This window comes from Lissotriton helveticus, chromosome 1_1 (genome assembly GCF_964261635.1).
Source record: "Lissotriton helveticus chromosome 1_1, aLisHel1.1, whole genome shotgun sequence".
Taxonomy (NCBI): domain Eukaryota; kingdom Metazoa; phylum Chordata; class Amphibia; order Caudata; family Salamandridae; genus Lissotriton; species Lissotriton helveticus.
Window position 1 is genome coordinate 706,444,977 of NC_136057.1, and position 24,151 is coordinate 706,469,127.

The window sequence follows — 24,151 nt, forward strand, 5'->3', positions numbered from 1 at the left end:
CATCGGGTCTCTCCACCGGTTCCGGACCGCCGGCACTCCGAACATCTCCGGGCAGGCACAGCACTCGAGGCCCCGGCGTCAGGGCCGGGAAGGCCAACAAGGTGACCAGGGCAGGACGCCGAAATCACTGCACGCCAGAGCCCCGGAGAAGGATGGTAAGTGACGGCTCTTCCTCAGTGACCAAATTCGGAACACCCCGAACAGGATGAAATACAGGATAGGTGGCGGGGAGGAAGAGATCACGGAGCGAGGCGGTTATGCGACCGTTCCGATCGCCATCTTGGCTCCTCCCCCTCCACATGCACTTTTGAACCCATACATCTAGTGAATCAACTGCTCACACATCTATGCACAGAGTCATACACCTCCCAGACACCCACACACACACTCAGTCTCCCATACAAATACTTGGGCAACTAATCAATAACCCATATAGTTAGTCATATAGCTAATGATCAACACATGCATCAGATTATAAAACAACAGACACAATGATGCACAATTTAAAACAGTTTAGTCACTAACCCATGCACTCAGTGAGACACATTTAATCAGTCACTTATACAGTCAGTCATGCACCTACTAAATCCTTCATCCAGACACTTATACATCCACTCATTCTTCAATATGTAAGACATATTTTAACTTTACAGAAACATACAGTCACTGGATGTTGTCATCAGTGATGTCATCAGTGATGTCATTTGAGATGTCATCAGTGATGTCATCAGTGATGTCACTGACCATGTCATGAATGATGTAATATGTGACATCATCAGCAGTGGATTGCGGGTGCGCGATATATAGTTAGTGCAACTAACTATATATGGAATTTCAATGGTTTTGTGTGAGTAAAATAAGGTTTTGTAAATGCTAATTCCTAACTATATATGGTCTATAACCTATGGTTTTTTCAGTGAATTTTCAAGGTTTTGTAAATGCTAATTCCTAACTATATATGGTCTATAACCTATGGTTTTTTCAGTGAATTTCATAGGTTTTTTAATAGCAAATCTTTATAGTTTTAAAAAATAATACATTTTAAATCGAATTTTATATTGTATAATTATGTCATTTTTTTTTTTTATTTCTTTTTGGTGCGCTCCCGGGGCACGGACCGGTGAACGCACGGGTAAGCGCAATCTTGCGGCGCGCCCCGGGGCGCGTACTGATGAGCGTCCCGATAGCGCTATTGCTGCGAACAAAAACAACATCGTGACGTATTGCGTAGCCACCACGCCTTGCGTCATAAGACACGTATCGCGTAGCCGCGAGATGCGTCTTACGACGCACCGCGTAAGCGCACCCGGAAGCGCATACGATCGCGCAACGTAAACGCCCTGATGCGCTTACGAAACACGCCCCGGGACGCGCCCCGGGGCGCGTAGCGTAAGCGCGTCAAACCATGTGACTTTAAAATAACACTTTTCATTGGTTCAGAACTTTTTTTTTTCCAAATTGTGTGAAACCCACCCATTTCTCTCACTATTGCTTTGTACTTGGAGAGAGCAAGAGCTGTTCTGTGTACTTTGTTCATCTCCTACTTTTCTGATGTACAGCAATGGCTGCAAGAGAGTCATCCAGCAGTGATTCAGACGGATTTTTAGATGAGGACCCTCCTCAGCAGAAGAAAAAACCCCATTTCATCTGGAAATTTTATGACATCCCTGAAGGACAAAAAAAAGTCAACGCTCCAAAAGTAACCTGCAAAATATGTGGTAGTAGTTTATCCAGAGGCAATCCTCTGAAAAAATATAGTTTTGGAAATGCTAATTTAATCAGGCATGTGAAAAGAAGACACCCTAACAACTTTGCCAGGGAGAGTGTCAGAGAGCTGGCACGGAATTTACCCACAGATGGCGGCAGCACCTCCACTGGTGGAGCAACACCTTCGGGACCACCCCGTGGAAGAATGGTCCCTAACATTCAGCCGGTGTTTGCAGGCATCAAATTTCTGTGCACGGAGTGTGACGAACTGCTCTGCTATGGGGAGCAGAGTGTTGAACTCATTGCCATAAAGAAAAAGCAACACCGCTGCCCTGCCAGTCCCTAAATTTTCAAAATTTTTTGCTCCTGTTGAGCAGTTTTGGAATCCCTGTTTTTGTTTTTCCCCTGACAAAAATCCCAAAAAAATATAAAATCGTTTTAAAAAGTCTAAAAAAATATAAAACAACAAAAACAAAAAAAAAGTTCTTTTCAGAACTACCTCCAATTTATAAAAAAAATGCTATTTCTTTTTTTTTAAAAAGTGTCATTTTTTATCTCCATGGTACGCTCCCCCGTACGCTCCCCGGTGCGCGTACCTGGCGCTCCCCCTGAGAAAATTGAATTTTTTTTTATTTATTTTTTTACCCGCGGGACCCTTTTATGGCCCCCACATCAAAACTAGGGGGTCAGGGGGGTGTACCCTGCCCCCTTTTGCTCATTTCCCCCTTTGATTTTTGCCACCTCTTGTGTCTCAATCCTACCGAGATACAAGATGGCGGCCGCTGCGGACTGTTTCGAATGTTTACAGACACCCGAGAACCAATCAGCTTGCCGTGCGCAAGTCGCGTGGCGCGCCCGAAGCGCTCCCCGGTACGCGCACCGGGGCGCGGCTCTAGATATATATCTTTTTTTAAACCTAATTTACTCAAAATTCACAGGAGCATATATCTTGAGACCTAGCAAAGGCACATCGGGCAAACAATATCTACAATTTTGCCAAGTTTCGTGGAAATCCATTCAGCCGTTCGGGCTACAAGTGAGGCCAACCGCCCTATGGAAATTAACATGGGAAAAACACGTTTTGGGACCCCCCTTTTTTCTCAGCCCCCCCTTGACAAACCCCCCCCAAATTTTCAGTTGCTGCTCAGAAACAAAATGTTCCATTTTCCTGAAAATTTCAGCCAATTCCGTCCACAAACGCCAAAGTTATTAGACATAGAATTTTCAAAAATCCCATAGAGAAAAAATCCTAACTATATATATCTACTGGCGACCGCCAGTAGGTAATATATATATATATATATATATATATATATATATATATATATATATACATATATATATATAATATATATATATATATATATACCTCACTGAGAAAAACAATGGTTAAAGTAACATTATAGTTATGTGTGATAAAAACATCTGTTTTTGTTTAAAAAACATGTTAGAAATTCCCTGAAAAAACAAAAGGTTAAAGTGTGATATAGGTAGGTGAATATCTCATCGAAAACATTAATGTTTTGAACTAAAAAAAAACAAAATGTACAACGTATTGTTTGCAGAGCTACTTATAACTGGCGCCCCCGCCATGCACTGCTTATGACCTCACAAATGACATCACAAGTGACATATTCTATGACATCATTTATGACTATCCAAACAAATGATGGATGGAATGAAGAATAAATCATACATTCAACCCCAGTCACGAGATCGGGGTGAAATCCATTGTTCTTTTGCTCACCATGCCACCCCAGTTTAGACCCAGCCATGTGCAAATCAGTCTTGACCCTGTACCTCATGGGAACAGTCCAGACCGAACAGCCAAGCCAGGTCCTCCCTGGACTGGAAACAAGCATTCTGGGATCGGTTTCTGGTTATTACCCTTCATCATCCAGGTTAACTTGATTCCAGTGGCACAGTGAGCATGAGAACCTCGTCTGGGCATACCCATCCCACGTAGGGTAAAAAGTGCTACGCAAACAAATGATGGACGGAATGCTGAATAAACCATACATTCACCCCCAGTCAAGAGATCTGGGTTAAATCCATTGTTCTTTTGCTCACCATGACACTCCAGTTTAGAACCAGCCATATGCAAATCAGTCTTGACCATGTGCCTGATGGGAACAGTCCAGACCGAACTGCCAAGCCAGGTCCTCCCTGGACCGGAAACAAGTATCCTGGGACCGGTTTCTGGGTATTATCCTTCATCAGCCAGGCTAGCTTAGTTCAAAATAGCTCAGAATATTATGAAGCATCATTAATATCATCACAGATACAATCCTGTAGGTGTAGCAAGCATGTGCTATGGGCACCAATGACCCTATACCATATACTTCATGGGTACCTTAATTCACATCAACAATCGACCACAGATACAATCCCTCTCTACAGACGGTGTTCGGTATGTATACAACTGCTCATTGAAAGCAAAATTCCTCAAGATACTCAACATCTGTTCCAAAATGAACGCCCTATTAGGGACAGCTTTTATCTGTATCAAACCCCTCACAGTCACCAAACCTACAGTGAGAAAGAAATTTGATTTGAGGAGAAAAGAGAGTACCGTAAACAGTGTTTACTCTAGGGAGAGAGTTTACTCTGTACCACTTTGTTTGCAGGCACTGAAACTCTCACGAGAAATACACCACAGAGTATTAAAAAGTAGCTAATAACAACAGTGTACACTCCATGCAACACTTGTCAAAAAAACACTAGTCACTTAAAATAACAAAGGTCAGAAGGTGCTAAATCTTATACTACCTACAGACTTCATGGAATCACTTTCATGAAAAATTCACACACCACACGTTTTTAACAGAAAGCAAAGTTGTAATTATTCAGTCACTTTGCAAGGTTTTTTTAAACATTAAAAGTTCGGTTGTCCACACAGTAATAATAATAACAGTAGAAAAGGTGCACGAGTGAATAAACGTGATCAGTGATTAGCTGTGACTGATATAGTGATACAGTTTCATAGAAATGCAATTAAAAACACAGGTCCAACAGTAACTTCAAATTTCTCAAACAGTGTAATTATTCATATTTTTCTGTTGAGATGCAGTGAGGACCAATTGGTGGAATAACGTCAACGTTTCGACCCTGGGACATGGTGCTGTCTTATTAGCGACCGGTTCGGGTCTTCATCAGGACATGGGGGGGGGGGAACAACCTGAAGGTTAGTACTCGAGGCGTCTTACTCGTTGCCTCCAAGGGGTGATTAACCTCTCCTATATTCGTCTGTCTCTCTCTCTCTGTCTGTCTCTCTCCCGTTAGTAAATCCTAACGGGAGAGAGACAGACGGTTGCTGTTATGCTCTTCAAGTGATCGCGGCTGCGGCACTTCACATCCGAATTCTTCACCGGACGGTGATAAATTCTTTGTAAAAAGATTCAACGCTTGAATATAGGAGAGGTTAATCAACCCTTGGAAGCCTCGCATCGGCCCCCTGGTTCACCCCTGCTCTCAGAGAACAAAAACAAAAGTGCAGAAATCAAGAAAGACACTGGTGTAAATCTTATGCCAACAAGAAAAACTTCTGTACAAGAGTAAATTAGCAAAATATAAACTAATGATCATTAAAGAAAAAAGTACTTATTTTACAGCGCAGATTGAACTGGCCAAAAATTCGAACAAACAACTTTACCAAGTAGTCACCAAACTAACACATCCAGAGTCAGTAGCTGCTCCTGCACCCACACAAACATTATGTAATTCCTAAGTAAACAATATCTCCGCCAATTTCTCTGTTCAAGGAAATTCTTCTGCTCAATGTGCAGTTACAGATCCTCCAGCTCAGGTCTTAGCTCAATTCCAAAAAGTCAGTGTAGCACAAATTACTAATATCATGACTACTATTAAATACGGTTCAGCCATTGACCCCTGTCCACCAGCTGTTCTTGTATCTATTACAGAAATAATAGCCCCTGTACTAACGGAAATCTGTAATGCTTCATTTTCCTCTGGGAAATATCCAACTGCCTGGAAAACCACCATACTAAAACAGCTATTGAAAAAATCCCATCTGGATCCGGAGGATACCAAAAACTACAGGCCCATTGCCAGTTTGCCCTACCCAGCCAAAGTCATTGAAAAAGCTATGAACCTTCAAATTTCTAAATTCATAGAGGACCATCATCGGCTAGATGATACCCAATTTGGATTTCGAAAAAGTCACAGCACTGAGACTGCATTAATTAAGGCATCAGAGGAAATAAGAGTCATCCTTGACCAGGGAGGGACTGCAGTTCTCATTCTGCTTGACCTTTCTGCGGCATTTGACACGGTCGATCATAATACTCCAATCGACCGTGTCACTGTGATAGGTATACAGGAAAAATCAAGAGATCTGCTGTCCTCATTCCTCTCCAATCGGACCCAGACTTTAACATTGGGCAACTTTCGCTCTGCCCAGATGACACTACCGTGTGGTGTTCCTCAGGGCTCATCCCTAAGTCTGACGCTTTTTAACATCTACGTGTCGGACTTAGCCAGAATCATCAAGGCACATGGGATGGACCTTACATCATACGCAGATGACACACAGCCGGTGATCGCCATAAAGGACAATGGAGAGAAGGTGGCGGAAAGCTTCCAAAAGGGCATGCTGGCCATCAGTAGTTGGATAGCCAGCAATTGTCTTAAACTCAACTCCGACAAAACGGAGGTTATGATTTTTGGTAAGCTGTCTCCTATCTGGTCCAGCTCTTGGTAGCCAGAGGCTCTCGGTCCTCCACCTAACTCAGTCTCTAAGGTCAGAAATGTAGGTATACCATTTGATGACAAATTGGCTTTTGCGTCACATGCCAACACAATTGTCTCAGCCTCGTTTTATAAAATTCGAATGATTAAAAAGATACTGCCGTGTCTCCCTCTGAATGCAGGCAGGACCTTGGTTGGTGCACTGGTGATGTCTTCCCTGGATTACTGCAACGGACTCTTGTCAGATACTCTGTCCATCATCACCCCCTTTTTGAAATTATTTTGGCCACCATGAGTGTGGAAGGGTATGCTCAGACATGAGTCCCTTGCTCATTGCACCATCAGGATTCAAGCAAGCCGGGCCGAAGACGGCTGTAATGCCAGTAACCGGCCCCCGGAAGCTTGTTTCCTTTCCAGTGAAGAATTGGCTTGGTAGTTTGGTCTGCCCTGTTCCCATGATGCACTGGGCCAGGGACAGACTAATTTGCATATAGCCAGGTTCGGAACTGGGATGGTGCAGTGAGCTAAAAAACGGTGATGGATCAAGCCCTGATCTGTTGACTGGGTAGGAGTGTTCTGATTAACTCAGATACTCTGTCCATCATCACCCCCTTTTTGAAATTATTTTGGCCACCATGAGTGTGGAAGGGTATGCTCAGACATGAGTCCCTTGCTCATTGCACCATCAGGATTCAAGCAAACCGGGCCGAAGACGGCTGTAATGCCAGAAACCGGTCCCCGGAAGCTTGTTTCCTTTCCAGTGAAGAATTGGCTTGGTAGTTTGGTCTGCCCTGTTCCCATGATGCACTGGGCCAGGGACAGACTAATTTGCATATAGCCAGGTTCTGAACTGGGATGGTGCAGTGAGCTAAAAAACGGTGATGGATCAAGCCCTGATCTGTTGACTGGGTAGGAGTGTTCTGATTAACTCAGATACTCTGTCCATCATCACCCCCTTTTTGAAATTATTTTGGCCACCATGAGTGTGGAAGGGTATGCTCAGACATGAGTCCCTTGCTCATTGCACCATCAGGATTCAAGCAAGCCGGGCCGAAGACGGCTGTAATGCCAGAAACCGGTCCCCGGAAGCTTGTTTCCTTTCCAGTGAAGAATTGGCTTGGTAGTTTGGTCTGCCCTGTTCCCATGATGCACTGGGCCAGGGACAGACTAATTTGCATATAGCCAGGTTCTGAACTGGGATGGTGCAGTGAGCTAAAAAACGGTGATGGATCAAGCCCTGATCTGTTGACTGGGTAGGAGTGTTCTGATTAACTCAGATACTCTGTCCATCATCACCCCCTTTTTGAAATTATTTTGGCCACCATGAGTGTGGAAGGGTATGCTCAGACATGAGTCCCTTGCTCATTGCACCATCAGGATTCAAGCAAGCCGGGCCGAAGACGGCTGTAATGCCAGAAACCGGTCTCCGGAAGCTTGTTTCCTTTCCAGTGAAGAATTGGCTTGGTAGTTTGGTCTGCCCTGTTCCCATGATGCACTGGGCCAGGGACAGACTAATTTGCATATAGCCAGGTTCTCAACTGGGATGGTGCAGTGAGCTAAAAAACGGTGATGGATCAAGCCCTGATCTGTTGACTGGGTAGGAGTGTTCTGATTAACTCAGATACTCTGTCCATCATCACCCCCTTTTTGAAATTATCCCTCTGAATGCAGGCAGGACCTTGGTTGGTGCACTGGTGATGTCTTCCCTGGGTTACTGCAACGGACTCTTGTCTAACGCCCAGAAAAGGGTCATGCAAAAACTGCAATCTGTGCAGAACGCAGCAGCCAGGATGCTGTCTGGAACTCCTAAATTCATGTCCATCGCCCATGTAATTAAACAATACCACTGGCTCCCGGTGAGGAATCGTATCAAATTCAAAGCACTCTGCATTGCCTACAAAGCCTCCCGAAATCTAGGCCCCCAGTTCCTGATGAAATGTCTAGCCATCCACACTCCTAACAGGCCACTCTGTTCCTCCAATGCATTTCTCCTGTCAGTGCCGCGTACCAAAACTGTCTCCTGGGGCTACCAACGTTTTGTTGTCACTGTCACAAAACTATGGAACTCCCTCCCGCTGGAGATCAGAGCTTCTCAAAATCTGATGGCCTTCAGAAGAAAAATAAAGAGCTGCCTATCACACTGCCTCCGTCCGCAGCGCCGAGACGGCTCAGGGCATTTGCGCACTTTATAAGTTTCATAAAATAAATAAATAAATAAACAAAGAGGAGCTCATTACTGAACTATCTATCTGAAGGTACTTCAGCGCTCACATGCCATCCTACACTGAGATCCCCAGCCCCCACATGCCCTCCTAGACTGAGATCCCTAAATCTGTTTAATTATTAAGGACAGACTTGTGCAGCACTAATCCAATTTTCGAACTACCAAGTCAACTGGTGGCAATAAATACGAACTGTAACTAGACACGAAGTATTGAAGTGACCCCAACACAAGGAGGAATATTTCAATATTTTAGACTAGTAGACATGTTGTTAGGTTTCAGTAAGGGCAGAGGTGGGATTGTAAATTATCAAAAGAATCAGCACTTTTCGTATGGATAACACCATTATTGAAATGCTTTTGCTGATGTATTTCTCTGTGATTATGATAATGAAATAAAAATGACGGGAAAAAGCCTAAAGCTCTGGTAAGCAACACATTAGTTACTCCCCAAATGCACTACTCATTGTATTAAACTAAGTGTCAACTATTGCGGAGGTGAGAACTGCCTTAAGTGGTAACCATTGTGTTATGGGGCAGAGCATGGTCATAGGCAAGGCCCAGCCCACACAGGGCAGTATAAAGTGAGTGATTGAGAAGCATATGCCACTACCCCAAAATAATCATGTAATACAAAAAATACATAACTGCTAATAAGTATAGTGTGGCCATAAATGACAATATTTAAACAGATGCACACAGTGTAATGTGCTATTTATTACCATTGTTGAATGAGTGTGGGAAAGGTTAGAACATATGCGATGAAAATCTTGACTGCGTTCAACATTGGTAACAAAGTGCATATTGCACTCAGCTGATCTGCATGTATACTTTATAACATACTTTTTTTGTCATGTGCAGGTCTTATAAAAAAGGCATTTAACCACAACCACAGCACAACAGGTTATGTCCATGTACCCATGTACTGAGACAGACTCACTGCACTGTAGCAATACACATGGGAATTTGTCTTTATTGTACACTGGCTACAATGAGATGTATTATTGGGCCACATTTATTTTCACTGTAATGGAATAAATCTAACACTACTCTTGTGATGCACTTTGAGTGTGAGGTCCAGGCTAATCTATACTCAGTGTATGACGTGGACTGAGTAAGTCACACCTTTCCCCCTTCAAACAAGTTAAGGTTGATGCTCACAGCCTTGAGATGCAAGGCCCTTCTAAATACTAACCTCACTTAAATACATGTTAAAAGTTTAAAAGCTTCACAACATACTGCAATGAAACGCTGTAATTCATTTGAAAAAGAAATACCAATAATCGTAAGAGATAAGCAGGGAGGAGCAGAAACTGGCCAGTGTTTTTCTAGACATTCTAGTGCTAACTCACAACAATCTATGGGAAAAATAGAGTAAACGACCGAAAGTATAAACTATATTTATGGATGTGTTGGTGTGCTTGCATTCCAAGTTCCTTTTTCTGGAATGCATAATATATATCTATTGCTTCAATTACTCAAGTTACCGCCTAGAATTCACGTTTACTGCTGACTCAGGCCTGCTTTCCTAATGCTTCTATTACGGAAATTATATTAAGCATTTATTCATGATCTTGTTGGTGTAAAGCATATATATATTGTGGCTCTTTGTCCCCTTTTCTGACACACCTCCTCCCATCATGTATGCTCACTTAGGCTTGTGGCTTGGTCTTCTGTGAAGCATGCAGACTTGTATGCGCACTGCTTCCAGGCATACGTAAACTTTATGCCAGGAAAAAGATATATGAATGAGCGCAGTCAAATTCACTTGGTAGGATAAGTGATGGGGAGAATTAAATATATGACACCGTGGGTCACTTTTTAAATGTTTTCTCCATATTGTTGATTTATATCACGCTTGCAAGAAGCTATTTAGTCATTTGTTTTTAGAAATATCTGATACGTACAGATCTAGATAAGGAGGCGAAATAATATTATATACTTTATATTTAAATGTTCGGAAACCAAAGTTAATTGTGCAAAACACCAACAGTTTGTCGGCATTCGTTTTTGAAGGAGGCCTGGTGCAGAGGGAATTTCAAGTGGTTTCTTTTTAGAGAGAAAAACTGAATTTTTCATTGCATTTTTAATGCTTACGACTTTCTCATTTCATGCTATGAATGTGGTTAAATTCAAGTTTTCTGTCTTTTGATCTTCCTGCTCGTTTCCAAGCAGCATGCTTTTCATCCCCTGCTAGCACTTGAAAGATAAGAAAACTGTTTTTAGGAGAGTCTGAACATCAGAGGAGCTTGCCTGGAAACAAACAACAGTTGGAAGGTAGCTTCAAAGCGCACCGGTGTCAAAATAATAAAAGTGCATAACAAATAAAATGCGCACATATAAGAGCATCCTCAAAATGTGGTTGTGGATGATACAAATCTGAAACCTGTTTTTTCGTTTTTAATGACTTTATGAGCACAAAATACCACGTAAGTACACTTCTGGGGATGTTCTATATTAATTTTAATCAACCTGCACATACTTCGACTCCCACCATATTGTCGAGGTAAGCAGATATATAGTTTAGAAAAGTAAATCTACATCCCTGACTTGATTTGATCTGACCAGGATTTATAAAGTGTCACAATTGCCTGCGGGCGTCAAAGTGCTGTAGTCACATCAATCTGCTTCAGACTAGTGGCCAATTAAACACTTACCATACTATAAGGTCTACCTATAAAGTATACAACCATGTCTTTAGTGCCTTTCTGAAAAGGAAGTGTCCTTTAGTCGAAGTCAAAGACTGGGGAAGCGAGTTCCAGAGTCTGGCTGAAGCGACTGAGAAAGCTTTGCCACCCCATCTCATTTACTGGACTCTAGGCAGGGTAACCAGATTCCAATGGACTGAATGGAAAGTTCTGCCTGGAATATATCGGTGGAAAACCTCCTTGATCCCAGCTGGACTAACTTGATGAAGAGCCGTATGTACAATACAAATGGCCTTAAACATGATACACTTTTTGAAAGGGAGCCAGTGCAACTTAAGCAGCCCAGCAAAAGCTGACTGGCACTTGGCAATGTCAAGAATCGCCCTAGGAAGACTGTTCTGCACTACCTGTAATTTTGCCAGGGATTGATATTAGAATGCAGATAAAGGGTGTTACAGTAATCAATTCTAGACATAACCAGAGCGAGAGTGACCTGCTTCCACGTTGGGAAGGGAATAAAGAGGAACATTTTCTTTAACCTTCTTGTAGCCAGAAATAAGTTGCAACTATATGACTAGCTTGTCCATTTAGAGAGAGTTCGCTATCAAGGATCACCCCAAGGTTTTTGACCTTTATAGCTGAAGCAGGCAAGATGCCTAAAGTGTCTGGCCACCAGTTATTCCAAATCGAGGCTTGCACCCTGAAGATTCAGGTCTCTCTTTTTCAAGAGAGGAGGCTGATGCCATCCTAAATGATCCAACTTTATTTGCAGACCCCTTGGTGGCGCAGACGATATCCCAAACCACAGATTGGGATAAATTAAGTGAACAAAAAAGAGTCGGACAAGGGCCATTCTACATGGCACTATGATGAAAGAGTACTTGACTAATAAGATTGCTCCCAAAGGTTTGTTAGTGAACAATGCACCCCGTATTTTCCTAGAGGACAGTGTATTTAGAAAAGAGTGGGCCCAGATAGCTTGGCATTGTACTCATGACTGGGCTCTCCTAATTATAAAAACAGCACTTCGGCTTTCGGAGGCCCTATTGATTGAGATTCAGGCTACAGAAGCCCACATTAAGACCACGGTTACGGGTTTAAAGAAAAAAATAGAGGAGTTCAATAAAGAACTGAACGAATATAAGGATAATTTGGCACAGTCTAAAATCCATCAGTTTCAAAAAGACTTAAAAAAATGGTCACATGCAAAAGTTTACCCCTATGCTAGTGCAGAGTATACCCCACCTGACCGTACCAACTATAATTCTGATGTCTCAGATGATTCTAATTCCAGTGGGTCAAGTGTAGGGAGCTCTGGCAATAAACAACGGGGTAGAGGCAGAGGAAAAAGACCACAAAATAACTCAAATTGGTTCCCATGTCAACAACAAGGGAATGACGTTTTTTATCCAAATCCTTATAGTCTCCCACCGTTTCCACCACAGATGGGATGAAATCCACATTTTGTTCCACCACCCCCACAATTTCAATCGAATATGTATCCCCCTCATTTTTTAGGGTTTGGCCAGAGAGGCCGAGGCAAGAGACGTGGAGGGAACCAAGTCCGTTGGCAAATCCCAGAGGCAGTGGGAGACAATACACGCAGCAAGACGCAGGAACAGAGAGTGGGTCCCAGCAATGCACAAGTTTAGTCACTAATTTGTCAAGTAGAATCTTAAATCCGGATGAGCAATCGATTTTGGAGAAAGGGTTAGGCTTTATACCAACACCACGCCTAGATCGTTTCAAACTGTTTTGTGAACTCAGTGAGTTTTTTAGAATATTGCGGTTGAAAGCTTTCTTTGAGAATCGAGAAACAGTGGAAAGCCAAACCCCTAACAGTGATACCAACTTTAGAAACAGATCAACCTTTACCCCCCCCGGCACATCTTGTTCCGGCAGGCTTAATTGCCTTCGAACAAGCGGTGTTCCGGGAAGTGGAAAACGTTGTGGAACCGACATCTTTCAAACATCTAACAGGTGCTCAATACAAAGCCATAGAGTCCCTAAAAAATGACCCTAATATTGTAATTAAAAGCGCCGACAAAGGCGGAGGTATCGTCATACAGGACACTGCTGCATATGATGCTGAATGCAGACGCCTCCTTGGTGACACAAGAAGTTACACAATTTTGACTGAGGATCCATCATCATCACTGAGGGATGAGATAGTAGAACTAGTGATGACCGCTGAGCGAGATGACTATATCAGCAAACACGAAGCAGATTTCCTGACAAATTCTGAAGGAAAAGTTCAATATTTCTACTGTCTACCGAAAACTCATAAGAACCGGTCTCCACCCCCTGGTAGACTGATTGTTTCAGGCATTGGGTCTCTTTTAGAACCCCTTTCGAAATATTGCGATTTTTTCTTTAAGCCCCTGATTCAGTCAACAAGCACCTATATAAAGGATACCAAGAGTCAATGCTTTTGACAGTTAAACTACCGGAGGAATCTTGTTTTCTTGTCTCATTAGACATAGAGAGCCTTTATACGTGTATTCCCCAGGATGCTACTTTGACGGTTCTTGCGGACGCTTTGGACCAATCTACATGGGAATACAACACTTCTAAAACGTTTGTCATTGAGTGTGCTACTCTGGCGTTAAAACGTAACTATTTCCAGTACCAAAATCAGATCTACTTGCAAAAGACTGGTACTTCAATGGGCAGTACTTTTGCCCCTAGCATTGCTGGGTTGTATGTCTACAATTTTGAGAAAACCCATATTTTGTGTAACACCAACCCTTACACTCTCAATGTTATCCTGTGGCAGATGTACATTGATGACGTGTTGCTAATATGGAAGGGTACCGAGGAGAGCCTTTTGGCCTTCTTTGATTGGGTCAATACCTGTGACCCACATTTGAGGTTTACTCATCAGCACAGCCGAGAAAGCATCGAGTTTTTAGATGTGACGATCACCAAAACTGCTGATCACCTGACTACTAAGACGTTTCACAAACCCACCAGCAAAAATAATCTGCTCCACTTTACGAGTTTCCATCCGCGCCCCTTGCGGGAAAATCTACCCTTCGGACAGTACCTACGTCTCCGTAGGAACAGTAGTAACATCACCGATTTCAAGAAACAGGCGGAGGATTTGACCAACAAACTTTCAGACAGAGGGTATCCAGCCAAAATCTTAAAGAAAAGTTGCAAACGGGCGAGAAATCAGAATCGCGAAGCCTTACTAGAAGCTGACACAAGAGAAGGAGAACCTGAAACACCGTTGACATGTGTAACTACATATAGCAACATCTCGAACGTAGTAAATCGGACTATAAATAAACAATGGAGAATACTGACTAGCAATGGTTTTGAGTGGCAAAAACCACTCTTTTCTTACAGGCGTGAGAAAAGCCTAAAGGATGCATTAGTACACACTCGCCCCATCAACAAAAAGGACACAACACCTATCCCAAACGTACTTACCACCTGGGGGCTTCCACCAGTGGTGGGCCACTATCCATGTGGGGGGTGCAGTGTTTGTCATCTGACCACGGCAACGAAAACCCTAAGTTTAGAAGAAGGTAAACTCTGGCACCTGAGAAGTCACACAAACTGCAATACGAGTAACGTAGTATATTTGATAGTCTGCCCATGTCAATTAAGATACGTGGGCATGACTACACAAAAAATTAAGCTCCGAATAGGAGAACATCGCAGCAATATTAGATGCCAGAGAAATACAACGAAATTGACAGCACATTACCTTGAAATGGGGCACGGTCCGAACGATTTAATTTGGACCATCATAGAACATCTAGAACACAGTAGTGAGAGATTTTTGTTCGAAAAAGAACAAAGATGGGTGCATCGTCTGGCAACCAATCGGCAAGGACTTAATGATGATATCCCGTGGGGGTCAGTGATGAGACGTTAACATATGACTGCCTAGGAATATCACTTAAGAAATTGATCTTAATCGGAGTGGCTCTTTAAAAGATACACACAGGGTTTAGCAGGGGCCCTTTTGTAAACACATACTTGCAGAAGAGGATCATATGGGAAAGGGCCCCCTTCAATATCCCTCTCTCTCTCCCCCCACCCGTTTGTTTTGATCCTTCTGTTCTTGACACTAGTGCTTTCAGTTAAGTCTGAGTGATTAGGGCTTCCGGGTTGTTTTGTTTCGGGTTTGTGTGTGGAGAATCTGGCTAATCGTTAGTCATTGTTTGCTCCAGACCGGTGACCCGTTTCTTCGAGGACGCACATTAACAAAAATAAGGACTATCTGTCTTCTTCAGAAAGATTGAAGCCTTAAAAGTACGAAGGCTGATTGTGTGCTATGCTTTTTGGTGCTCCTTAATGCATAATATAGTGTACATTGACAATGAGGTTGCTATTGCTTTAAATTTCTAGGCATCCACAGCCTGAGCCGATCACGTGATAGGGAAGCACGTAGGTCACGCGGGATTGTGGGAGCTCAAAAGCACTTCCGGACCGCTGCTCGAGTTGTTCTTCGAGCCGTGGATGAGCCAGAATTAGGTGGAAGTGTGGGGAGCCGACAGCAAGCTAGTGAGTAAACGAGCACGTTTATCCGTTTTTCTAGCTATATGCTTTGCTAGGCAGTACTGGCTTAGAGCAACAACCAGTAGCATCTGAGCAATTATATCGCCGCTAGCCAGCATTTCTTGTTTACTGTGATTGGTCGGACCTATAATCGTCATCTGGCTTTTAATTGCAATCCCCATTAAAGCCGAGTCGCCATCACTATCTAGGACACTAATTGTAGATAACTCTTATGTTTCCATTGTATGGGGGATTAAAATCGCTTGTGTCACGTTATTCTAACTAGACGCTGACGTGAAGAATTCCTCCACCACGGACTCATGGAGTTATTCACGTAGGATTAAAAATGTAAGTCATTATTTAAAATTGTAATGAGTCAGCCTAATATAAAATCCTTCAAACGATTGATTTCGAGTTTTTATTTTTAACATGAGAGAAAATGATAATGGTCTTAAGTTGGATTGTCGGTTTTTTCCTAAACAGATCCTAATGAGAAAACCTGTCTTTCATAATACCTAGGAAAAGACTGGAATACTAACAGAGTGAGTTCGAAGATATTAAGTGATGCAAATACAGAATCTAGGATTTTCCGATTTTGCAAGCGTGATGTAACTATGTTAATATGAACAGTGAGACCAGTGGTCTGTACGGACTTTGCTTTCAAGGAAAACTGTTTGTTTTTAAATTGTATTACAAAAGGGGTATACAGGGCGGGAACAAGTAGCCACGGTCCCTGATCAATGAGGTACGAATAATGTGATAAATATTATTTGGTACTACATAGCACCACCTAAATGGTTAGCTGTGGAATAAGTCTTTATATCCACCACTCCACGTTCAATAAGGTCAACAGTGGGGGAAGTTGTGCACGTTTGTCCAGCATACCGGCGAGGGCAATTTTTATGCAATTTTTATGCTTTTGAATTAATACACATGGGTTTGACTGTGTCACAGGGTGATGGTTGGGTAGCTAGTAGGTATAACTGTGATTAACTATATAAGCTAAATAATGTTTGCGTTACGAATGGTTATGAGTTCTGTCCATTGATTTTTTACAGATTCCATAATCCTCATATAACAGAGGTAACGCATCCGAGTTTTTTACCTTAACAACGGACAAAAGTTGGTAAAAACACATTCTTTTGAACATACATCCAACGTGAGTAGACACTTTAGGGGGTGTACTGCCTCGCTGGGTGAGTTTCTTCTTTTTATTACTGGTCCTCAGGAATGCTGGGTCGAAGAAGACCAGAAAGCTGAAACATGTCGACCGTTTTTTAGGACAGGGGGTTCAAATTTACTTAACTCTGAACTGTCCGTTTAAGCACATTGGTTTTAATTGAGTTCGAATAACCCCTTTATTAAAATTGTTGGTTGAGGGAGTGATCTATACTCATTTTAAATTTGCACCTTTTTGTTTGTGGTACTTTTACACATACTAACTATGGGAACCCGATGAAGACAAACGGCTACCTACCTGATATGGGTGCCTGAGGGTCCCTTTTTCTCCTTTCTGGTATACTCACCACTCTTTTTGACACAGTTGTTTAGGCTTGCATGTGACACTTAGGGGTGTTGGTGAACGTGTTCCCTCACCGTTTCTCCTATTTAAGTGTAGTTATTTTATAGATTGCAATACTCTCTAGTTGTTTCTGATAGACCCTGAAGAGCAACACCTAGTTTTTTTCCCCACTAAGTTTCAGGAAATTCCTTTTCATCCATCCTGCTACCACGGACATACAATGTGAAAAATTAGCTATGGTAGCTGCCGCGTTCATAGGGATCGACACAATAATTTGGGTGCCATCGGCGTATTATATTGCATGTAGTCCATAGGCACGGATGATGGTGGCAAGTGGAGAAACAGAGAGATTAATTAGTACAGGGCTCAAAGATTAGCCCTGTGATACTCCATATGGCAAGAAAAAGACATTAGAATGATACTTTTTCAACATCACTCTCTGGCAGCTATCCTTAAGGGAGGAGAACAACAGTGCCAAGGCTCTATCTGTAATGTTCATTTCCTGTAGGAGGTCAATCAGCAGCGAAGGGGAGATTGTGTTGAAGGACGTGGGTACATCCAACAGGATCAGAGCTGTGCCTTGCCCTTCATCCACTAGCTACCTAACACAGTCCATAGCCAACACCAGTGTAGTTTCAGTTCCATGATGTATCCGAAAACCAAACAGTGTATGCCTACCTTCAGGATTTGTTGGGTTTCGATACTGTAGAGTCTAGTCTATACATGAAGGTTGGTAATATTGAACTTGTTGTTCTGACAGCCCTTACAGTGTGGTGATCCCTAATTGATCGAGATTTCATTTCTTCCGCATTTAATATTGGCAAAGTAATAAAGAAGAAGCACCCATAGTTTATGAATGCTTCTTATGTGCAATAGAGTGTTATTTGTCATGTGATATGAAACATGTTTAAATTCTATCTGTCCATACAGTTGGCATGCAGACTTTTTTGTGTGGCACAAGTGGACTTTGTTAAGCGTTGGTCTAAAGTACAGGTTTCAATGTACATGTCTGTGTTTGTTTTTAGCTCTGTACCTTTTTGCTCATAGCAAAATAATAGGGAGGACGAAACAAGAGAAAGACACCCTTACTTACAGCCAGGCAGCGTTTGTGTAGAAATCCAAGCAGAAGAGCTACCGTATCCAGAACTGGTGCTAGCAGCAACATTAAATCTATACCATCTGAACTTTTTCAACTCAGACATTGTCTTCTCTATGAGGTAACCATCATCATACAGATAGTGCTCTCGAGTGGATTGCACGCATCCTGCCGGTTCCCATTTATTGCAGTTGGTGGATTGCAGTTGTGTTGTGATTTTGTAGTTCCTTAAATAACCAGGGACATAATCTGGTCTTGTCCATCTCAAAGTGATACTTGTGGAAGAAACGTTAGAAAAACTAATATCTTTGGGAGCAGAGGGCACTACAAAAGAAAAATGTATTATTCATTGCTATACTCTGTAACGCAGTTAAATAGACATGTTATAACAATACGAATAACAATATTTCAAGATCTCAGTTTTATAATGATCAAATTATTTTCAAATTAAATTTCATCATTTCTAATTTTATTTCCTATTTTTATAAAGGCGAATTTGTTCAGTTGGGAAATAAAAAAGGGTTGTTACCTATTTAGTAATTAGCTAAGTTAGAGGACTTTATATCACATTTTCCACATTTCAGCATCTTGACCATATACAGACGAAAGTGCAATTCATGAACGAATACTATTTTGACTATGAGGCTATAAAAGCAATGTAAAGTTAAAGAGATTTACTATTAAGTTTAGCATGAGCACTACGTTTAACGTAAGTTAGCTTAAATCATGTTACATTAATTCTTGTTTAAATTTGCATTTCAGTTAGCTTATCTAGCGATGACAATCAAACACATTTACATCAGAACACAAAGAAAATGATGAACATATGTTAAAGGAATCTGCAGTAACAAACAATTGAAAAGAGAATCTTTCCTGTAAATTAAAAGTGTGGTTGAGGTTAAAGAGTCCACAGTCTAACAAAAGCATGTTACTATATAAATATTGTGCAATGAAATTAGAAAAAATACATTCATCTCTAATCAAATGCTTAAAGATCACATTTTTTCCGAAATAATATATGTGCACTGAAAGAAATAAAGAGCACTGACTAATAAGACACAGATCAGCCAATGAAATTACATATTTTCTACAAAATACCACTTAAATTGTTCACTGTATTTACTAAAAGAAACAACACTGACAAGGGCGTAATGCACTGCAGATCACATGACAAAAGTCCATCTGCGTACAGGCCATTTACATGCATATTGTTTCCCACAATGTACATACACTCTATGCAAGAGTGATTGTGACATCTCTACAAATTGATTTTAGCAGTATTTTTAATAGCAATGTACACGTTTGGAATTCAGTTGAGAGCTTGTTCTGTAAAAAACTATTTTGGATTGCTATAAAACTGAAAAATACAAAAATAGAGGAATGCATATATGTTGTACTATTTCTTCTACTACACCACTATAATCAAAAACTATTTGAAGGTAAATTCAAAAAGCATTAGCAAAGCCCATAGATCTCTGTTCAAATGGTTAAGGTGTTGCTTTGCAAGTGCTTCTTTACTGGTAGCATGCAAATGCATAAATCATGATGCATGAACACACCTGTGCCATGGACAGGCCGACAAGAGGGTCATAATGCATACAAGCGTAGTGATGCTTTATTTTACTGTTCCAACATGCTAGACCGCCATTTTAGAAGGGGAAATTTAAAAAATGTAAATCAAAGAGTGTGCAAGCACAAAAAAGACAATGGGTGGCTCAATAGCACTTGTAGCTCCTTGACCCTCGTTAAAAAAATATGTTTAAAATGAGAACGGAGGATGGGCAGCAGGACAGGGCGCATCAGATAGTGGAAGACAGAGATAAGTGAAAAGAGAACTTAGGAGCAAGCTAAAACAAGCACTGGTAAATGCAATAGGTGTGGTCTTTGTGATTATAAGTATTTTTTTAAGGTTTAACTCAGTGAGCAGTTGTGCAGTTTAATTTAAAGAAACTCTATAAAAGTGGTATGAGTTGTTTATTGAGAAAGCCAATATATTGTGCAGTAATATGTAGCGACATAAAGTGCACAATTGTAACACATGGCTAAGCTTCACGATAATTGGTCATCATAGGTAGTCAGACTAATACACATGACGGACAGCGCTAAAAGCTCAACATAGTCGGAGAGCAGCAAAAACATTCTAAATATAGACGAAGTCGGTATTGACACAATGTGCGAATATGTGTAGTGGGCAGTACCTCAAATAATGTGCTTACAAGTGCTGACGGAAAGTGGTAACATTTTATGATTTAATATGCGGCACAGTTCACGAACAGTCATGAGACATTAAAACTTGCTAATTGAGCACACAATACTGAAAAAAAAGATAAGGATACAAGGACCAATGTGTTATGGGCCATAAATGAATGGCGTGCAGAAAATAGGTGCAGCGTCATGCAACTAAAGTACGCTATAATCATATCTTGCAAGGTGCGCCGTAGGTAAATAGTGGTGATATGAACAGTTCAAAGACAGTTATGCACAAGAAAGTGAAGTGAGTACAAAGACATGGCCATGCAATGTGCCATAACTAGTTGCCGCGCGGATAATATGTGAAACGGCATATAAATAGTGGCCGCTATTATTACATGAGGCACATTTACCACAAAGTCCACCAACGTACCTGCATGATAACCAACAAGTGGAGTTTTCTGGGAGTCTGTAAACTCCGAACTCCTATTATTTAAGAAAGTTATCTTTCATATGAAAAGTCACGTGATCAGAGTCAGAATCATTAGAACGTATTGACAAGCTCTACTAAAACAACAAGGATGGCGGCCATTAGTTAGACATGGAAAAATAAACTCGTTATTTTAGTATATAGATTGTGTGACTAATTTAAGCGGAAGTGAGTAGTATTCTTTAAGAAAGATACATGTGGTTTCTCATTTCATCATGGTCTCTTTCATGCCACTTTGATCTTTGAGACCAATGAGTAGCATGAACACTTCAGTGAAAATTTAAGGGAAGCGTGTATCTACAAATCTAGCTTTTCTGACATGTTTTGGTAGTTGTGTGCACGCTTCTTGTCCTGTGCCAGCCAGACAAACGGGCATTCTACTTAGAAGGGTGTCCATAAGATTCAGTCTTGAAATGTATTCATAAGCAAGCCCACTAGTGCACTCACTAATACTTTCACTTCACGGAAGCCCTTAGATGAGGAAATAAACTCGAAAAGATGAAATGCTGTGTGGGCCCTGCCATAATGAGTATACACAGCTCTACAGCATGTGATTCAGGCCACCGAGATATAGTGTTTAATATCGCCCACCTGGCCACAGGTTGTAAGTGCTAGCTTTACAGTTGGCACGGGTTAAACGGGGGTATGTCCCTTCAGGAGACCTCTAGTACTCCATGCAGAAGAAAAAAAAACATCCCTTTTCATGCAATGCAGGTGCTTCGGTGCTCCCTGCAGCACGGTTCCAGTGAACTACTTACCTACTATTGGGCAACACAAGCACTCCGGTTGTCCAGCTGCCTGGATTCCTCCACAGTCAATCAGGGCTCATATCTCCCCTCCGCAGACCCATATTCATTCCAAGCCAGAGTCACATTCCATCAGCAGTGAATTACAAGGTAGACACAGAGTGGAGCATTACGTTAAACAAGCACACAGTCCCGGTAACATCAGCTGCTGATGCAGGCGGCGCGGACATGTGTTCCCGGCAACTGCAAAACATCTCCCTGCTCATTAGCATCTCACATCGCTAGACCTGAGGTGCAGAGAAGGCACTAAACTGTGCCCCTTGTGAGAAATTAAACAACGCAGCGTGCCGACCCCTATTAGGGCTTGACACAGAGACGGCTGACGATGAAGAGCTGTAGTGGCTTGGAGGCAGTAACGAAGGTGGTGGGGAACAGGGTGGATTAAAGGGCCAGCAACAAAGGTGTGCACTGATGCTAGTGATGGCGAGAGAGATGCTGTGTTCCCACCGCAGCTGCCTCAGCAGTTTAATCTTTGTAGTTCACTCGGGAAAGTGAGTCACATGAGAAGAGCAATTACACTGAAACTGCAGCACCTGAGCCTCGGATGCTCTCTAGCCTCGGATGCTCTCTCACTGTAATGAGCCTCCAACTTTGTCGGTTCTGTTCAGGATGGTGCTCCACGCATAACCAGGTAGCGCTGCTCTCTGGAGGTAGTAAACCGTTTATTACACGATGTGCTGCTGTGGCTATTGTAACTGAGTGGAATATTGCAAATTCGATTTGGGGAATATTCCTGATGGAGCTACCAAGAAAGCATTGAAGCTGCATGAATAAAAGGAACTGTGTGAAAGGCATGCACCCAGGAAGAGCCGACGCTCGTCTCAGAGTTGCATGAATTCTACAGCACTGCATATGAGCTTATAATGCCATCGAGGAAGAAGTGGATCTCATGCGCAGATGCACAGAGCTACTGCAGTACACTGATTACCGTGGCCCGAGTAGCATCCTTGTTTAACAAGTACAGCTCAAGTGCTGTGCAGCTAAACATTAAAAAAAGTCCCACAAAAGCAGGTAAATACAGTATTTGGGCCACGGGAGACTGATAAGAGAAAGACATGAGGAACAATAGGAAATAGTATGCTACAGCCAATAGAAATGGAGGAGTAGTAAGTGGCAAGCACAAGAACCGATGAAAAGCATGGGGCGGGAGGTAAGCCCCTTTTAAGATTTATATTTGCAATAAATTTCAGAAGCACAGCGCAAGTGCTCTGCAGACGAAACATACAAATTAACAGAGTGTTCGTAAAGTGAGTAAAATTAGTGCATGCGGGGAGCACATTAACAATCAGTGGAAAGAGCAGAGACACACACATAACCCTATGAAATGTTGAGAACAAAACAAGTCAGCAATGGAAGTTTCTAACTCATCCAATACCAAAGTGTAAACCCGAAATACTCCTGGTTGGAACAATAAAAAAGAGGAGTCAAACTATGAAATAAAAAATAAACATCTGGCATAGACAATAAAGCTATCCCAATATGGGCAAAGTTCTAACCTAAAACACACTCTAATAATGTGTTCTAGATTGGAAACAATAGGACTGCCAACAAGCAACTAGAGCAGTCTTTAGAAAAGACTTATTAATATGTTTTCAAAAACCTAGTTCAGTTCTTGATAGCAAACAAAAGAATGGAAGTTACAATCAGAGAACAATTTCAATGCCTTCTTGATCCTATCCATTAAGACAGGGGTGTACAATGTAGGTTCAGAAGGGCAGAATCCATGTCAGATTTTCAGAGTACAGCCTCAATATGTGTATGTAGAGGTTCATTTAATACTAATCTGGTTTGGAACAAGCACCCCTTGACCTATGTTTGTCACATTGACCAAAAGGCACCAAAGATTATCTTTAATTAGGTTATGGTAAAACCTCTTTAATCAGTGCACATCAAAGACAATTGAAGGTATTGTTATTATTTTGACTAGTAATAGTATTATTAGTATTGTTGTTATTCCTATTATTGTTTATCACATATAGATATGTATTATTGTTAATATTATTATTACTATTATTCGTATTAGTTGTATTATTGTTATATACCATAAGTTATGTGTAATAATAATAATGTTACTTTCAATTGTCTATTATGTGCACATATGGATGACTATTTGGTTTTGAGTATAACATTAAATGAAGTACCAGACTGCTTCAAGACATGAAGCAATTTGAAATGAGCATTTAGAAACAAAAAACCTGACGTGTTTGCTCCTTCCTTAAACATACACAATGCTAAACTCTCAAAAAGCAGCC

At 41.6% G+C, this 24,151-nt stretch overlaps 1 protein-coding gene across 1 annotated transcript in view; it reads right to left on the minus strand.

Moving 5' to 3' along the window:
* PTPRQ (protein tyrosine phosphatase receptor type Q) overlaps positions 1-24,151 on the minus strand; it is a 1,500,794-nt gene that overhangs the window by 461,233 nt on the left and 1,015,410 nt on the right. The window contains exon 43 of the mRNA XM_078647981.1: positions 18,411-18,737. Within this exon, the coding sequence (XP_078504107.1) occupies positions 18,411-18,737 (327 nt within the window). The remainder of the gene's footprint in view (positions 1-18,410; positions 18,738-24,151) is intronic.